This window comes from Sapajus apella, unplaced genomic scaffold (assembly GCF_009761245.1).
Source record: "Sapajus apella isolate SASKATOON/1434 unplaced genomic scaffold, GSC_monkey_1.0 scaffold46, whole genome shotgun sequence".
Classification (NCBI taxonomy): domain Eukaryota; kingdom Metazoa; phylum Chordata; class Mammalia; order Primates; family Cebidae; genus Sapajus; species Sapajus apella.
In genome coordinates, this window is record NW_022436986.1 from 4,293,064 (window position 1) to 4,297,984 (window position 4,921).

Consider the following 4,921-nt stretch of genomic DNA (forward strand, 5'->3'; position numbering starts at 1 on the left):
ACGGATGATTGGGGGTAAGAAGGTGGCCTTTCCCTAAATATCTGTCTCTTAAGGACTTTTGAGAGATCCAAACCCCCGGTATAGTCGAGGGACCTGGGGCCCCAAAAGGGAAAGTGGCTACCTCTACCACACAGTGGGGAAGCTCAGTCTAAAAAAGACACAGGTTGGAGACTCCGCTAATCGGAGAAGTCGCAGTGGGGCCACGGCAAGTCACCTTCCCTTTCGGGCCTAGGAATCCTCATCTAAAGATGGGGGGACTGGAGTGCCGAGTGGCCGTGGCAGCCACAATTGGGGTTTGGAAACCATCCTGAAAGGTCCTAGGATCCGGTGTCCCGGAACTTCTTCCTCCCAATTCCCACAAACACCTGGCGCCCTCTCGGTCAATTCTCACCCTCTAGGGACAAAAAAGTGAGACGAGCCCGTTCTTTCACCTGCGAGTCCCAGCCCTTGGCAGAGGCCTGAGAAGTCCGAAAATTCTGAGTTCGGGCGCCGAGGTCTCCTGATCCGGGCGCGGAGGGAGCCGGCCCAGGGGATCTGCAAGCGCCCTCCCCGCCCTGACATTGTGGGGCTCCAGCCGCGCCGCCACAGCTGTTTACCTGGGGAGGTGCGCCCGAGCCCCGGGGGGCGGGCAGTTGGGGGGGCGGGCAGGGAACCGGTGCCGCCCCACGCTTCCTGGCCCCTTTAAGGAGGGGAAGCCGGCGGAGGGAGGAGCCGGTCCAGGCGTGTGCAGGGGAGCGCCTCGCCAGAGGTCCGCCGGGCTGGAGACCCACGCCGCGGAGAGGAGCAGCCTCAGGTAGCCCGCCTGGGCCCGCGCCCCGACCTCGCTGCCCTCTCCTCGCGTCTCTGCCCGTGGCGTGGCCCGCCGCCTTGGCCTCAGGGGCAGGGCATGGGCTGCCCCCGCCAGATCGCCCCGCGCCTGCACCAACTACCCTCGCTCTGGCCTTCAAGCCCGAAGCCTCTTCTGTGTGCACAACCTCAGCGGTAATCCTCAAACCAGCCGGCACCCCAGACCAGCTGCAGCCACCCCAAACAACCTCGGGATCACTTCTGGACCCCTCGACCGCCCGGCACCAGCGCGCACCGGACCCTTCAGCCGGCGACCGGGGCCCAGTCCCGGTCCCGAGGCCACCGCCGCTGCCTGCCTCGAGCTGCACCACGCGGGCTGAGCCGTCGGCGGGCGGGTCACTCCCGAGCCTTCGTCTGCACCGCGCCAGCCCCAGACGGCGGACGCCGAGCCTCCAGCGCACGCCGGCCTGGGCCGCTGTGCTCTCGGGGCCAGCCCGCAAGGACGCCCTGAGTCTCCGCAGAGGGGCCGAGCGTTTGTTCCGGGGACCCCAGGTCCGCCCCCGTCCCCCGAGAGCGGCGGGGACCCAGAGCCCGGGGGCGCGGGACGCCCGTGTCATGACGGCCGAGAGCGGGCCGCCGCCGCCGCAGCCGGAGGTGCTGGCTGCAGTCAAGGAGGAGCGCGGCGAGACGGCGGCAGGGGCCGGGGTCCCGGGGGAGGCCGCGGGCCGCGGGGCGGGCGGGCGCCGCCGCAAGCGCCCCCTGCAGCGCGGGAAGCCGCCCTACAGCTACATCGCGCTCATCGCCATGGCCATCGCGCACGCGCCCGAGCGCCGCCTCACGCTGGGCGGCATCTACAAGTTCATCACAGAGCGCTTCCCCTTCTACCGCGACAACCCCAAAAAGTGGCAGAACAGCATCCGCCACAACCTCACGCTCAACGACTGCTTCCTCAAGATCCCCCGCGAGGCCGGCCGCCCGGGGAAGGGCAACTACTGGGCGCTCGACCCCAACGCCGAGGACATGTTCGAGAGCGGCAGCTTCCTGCGCCGCCGCAAGCGCTTCAAGCGCTCGGACCTCTCCACCTACCCGGCCTATATGCACGACGCGGCGGCCGCTGCAGCCGCAGCCGCCGCAGCCGCTGCCGCCATCTTCCCGGGCGCGATGCCCGCCGCGCGCCCGCCCTACCCGGGCGCCGTCTATGCTGGCTATGCACCGCCGTCGCTGGCCGCGCCGCCTCCGGTCTACTACCCCGCGGCGTCGCCCGGCCCTTGCCGCGTCTTCGGCCTGGTTCCTGAGCGGCCGCTCAGCCCAGAGCTGGGTCCCGCGCCGTCGGGGCCCCGCGGCTCTTGCGCCTTTGCCTCAGCTGGCGTTCCCGCCACTACCACCGGCTACCAGCCCGCCGGCTGCACCGGAGCCCGACAGGCCAACACCTCGGCCTATGCTGCCGCCTTCGCGGGCCCCGACGGCGCGTACGCGCAGGGCGCAGGCAGCGCGATCTTTGCCGCTGCCGGCCGCCTGGCGGGACCTGCTTCGCCCCCAACGGGCGGCAGCAGTGGCTGCGTGGAAACCGCGGTGGACTTCTACGGGCGCACGTCTCCCGGCCAGTTCGGAGCTCTGGGGCCCTGCTACAACCCTGGTGGGCAGCTCGGAGGAGGCAATGCAGGCGCCTACCATGCTCGCCACGCAGCCGCCTATTCCGGCGGGATAGATCGGTTCGTGTCCGCCATGTGAGCTGAGCGTATGAACAAAAACTCATAGATATCTCGGCTGTTCACACGAACTACGTTTCCCGCAACCTGAGAACAGGACCGGAGAGAGGACTCAATTGGGAACCACATAGAAGGGATCGAGAGGGCCACAGAGGCTCAGTCTCCCCGCGCACAGCGAATGCACCCTATTTACTTTGTAAATGGGAGGAGGTGGGTCGAGGCAGCCAGAACCCTTGGACGGGCACAGCGACCCTTGATGGGGCGAAGGCCCCAAAGGAGATGCTTTCTGGCATTCCTCGGGGAGAGTCCTTGGCGGTAATCAGAGGGCAGCGTAGTGTCAACACCAGAGACCAGAATCTAAATTGTGGGGAATCACTTAACTTCAGCCTTCCATGTGCTGCTGGAAACTCGGCCGCTTTTACGCGGTTCGGCCTCTAGCGCCTTTAACTGCGTTACTACAATAAAAGGCTCCGCCGCAGCGCCTTTCTTCTGAAAGTGAGGACAAATTTGCAAAACAAATAGCCTTTCCTTCTTTTTTAAATGGCAGAAATCTCTTCCCTGGTTGACTTGGGCTGGTTTTCCCTGCCTCTGAGAACTTGAGACCTAGCTCCGAGTTGTACTGTGCCTCGGCGCCCCAGTCCCAACACCTGAACCTTCAGTCTCTCCCATCTGTTACTCGAGAGGGCTGCAGGACTCTACCCACTGCCCCCGGGTTGTCATTCAGGGCCCCATCATCTTGGATGCTGCCCTGCATATTTGGCAGCAATGATGGGCCACTCGGCCTCTGAGTAGCCACCCAAAGCCTCGCCGCTGTTCTAGGGAATGGAAAAGAAGCTCATGGCCAAGCGTCTAACCTAAAATCCCAGGACTGGCTCCAGGCAGCAATTATATCAGAACCTACTGATCTTTTGAGCAGGATGTACTGGTCATTCGGTAGCTGTTACTGCCGAGTCATAAATCTGGTTTTCCATTATAAGGCAGATAGAAATACATTCGTTCATTTGTTCAGTTTCTTGTCATCAAGGAGCTCTGACCCAATGGGTGAACTAAAGTTTAAGGAGATGAGAGGATTCAGGGAGCCCGTTGGTGACACTTTTCAGTAGTTGGGGAGGGCCTTTCCATCCCCAGCAACCCCTGCTACACCTCAGCAGCCTCCCCATGCAACAAGAGAAAAATAAATTGGGGCAGTCCGTAAAGTGAGCTTTAGAAAGAAACTGGAATTTTAACTTCGTTTTGGATCTTGCTTAAGTAGCAGCTCACTAAAATCAGAGAAAGTCCAATATCTCTCCCACCTTTCCCCTGAGAAATCTTGTAAGTTTCAATTCTAAAGCAAACATTTTCAACATTAAATATTTCAGAGGTTCCATTCACAGCTTTTAGATAAACTGCAGTGTTCAGATGGACTGTTTTAATAAAAATCTTTGAGCAAGTGAGTTCTGGCAAGAGAAACGCAGCCTCTTTCTGTATGAACTTGACAGGGAAAGGTTGGGAGTGTGAAAAAGAAGATTGTGTGAAAAACATTGGTAATTTTTATTTTTTACTTTGGGGACTGCACTATCCTGTTCACGAAGACATGAGAACTTGGTTCAGTCCAAATGGGGATTTGTGTAAATCAGTGCTCTCCATTGGAAATAGGGTGAAAGCCACATGTGTAATTTTAATTTTTCTAGTAGCCACATTAGTAGAGTTAAAAGAAACAGCTGAGGTTAATTTGAATGATATACTTAACCCAACATATGAAAAATTGATATCGACATAAAAATGGAGATGTTTTTACTCTCCTTTCACACAAAGGCTTTACAATGTAGAGGGTTTTTGTTTGTTTGTTTGTTTGTTTGAGATGGAGTCTTGCTCTGTCACCCAGGCTGGAGTGCAATGGCACTCTCTCAGCTCACCACAACCTCCACCTCCTGGGTTCAAGTGATTCTCCTGCCTCAGCCTCCCAGGTAGCTGGGATTACAGGCGCACAACACCACACCCGGCTAATTTTTGTATTTTTAGTAGAGACGGAGTTTCACCACGTTGGTAAGGCTGGTCTTGAATTCCTCACCTCGTGATCCGCCCGCCTTGGCCTCCCAGAGTGCTGGGATTACAGATGTGAGCCACTGCCCCCGGCCTTGGAGTGTATTTTACACTTACAGCTTCTCTAAATTTGGACTAGTCACCTGCCAGGCGTTCAGTAGCAACACTGTGTCACACAGTGCAGCTCTAGGTGCTGGCCTTCCCCAGCTTTGGTGGTGGTCAATGACCATCTGGAGGCTCAAGGCACTTAAGCCCTGACCCTGCCACCCATGGGCCCAAATCCCAGACCCAGACTTGTGTCCTTGGAAGAGTGCGGGTATTGGGCTGCCATCCTCTCCCTAGGAACCTTTGCAGGTATGGAGTTCAAGGGTTCTCTACCATGCAGCTAGACAAGCTGGCTGTCC

At 59.2% G+C, this 4,921-nt stretch overlaps 1 protein-coding gene across 1 annotated transcript; it reads left to right on the forward strand.

Annotated features, from left to right (window-relative positions):
• Positions 1 to 714: 714 nt before the first annotated feature.
• FOXE1 (forkhead box E1) lies at positions 715 to 4,183 on the forward strand. Its single transcript, XM_032240149.1, has one exon. The coding sequence runs from the start codon at positions 1,402 to 1,404 to the stop codon at positions 2,515 to 2,517; it is 1,116 nt and encodes a 371-aa protein (XP_032096040.1). The 5' UTR covers positions 715 to 1,401; the 3' UTR covers positions 2,518 to 4,183.
• The last annotated feature ends 738 nt before the right edge of the window (positions 4,184 to 4,921 follow it).

Bases quoted from the DNA above. Each gene is read 5' to 3' on its own strand.
- FOXE1 (XM_032240149.1), top strand. From the start codon at position 1,402: ATGACGGCCGAGAGCGGGCCGCCGCCGCCGCAGCCGGAGGTGCTGGCT.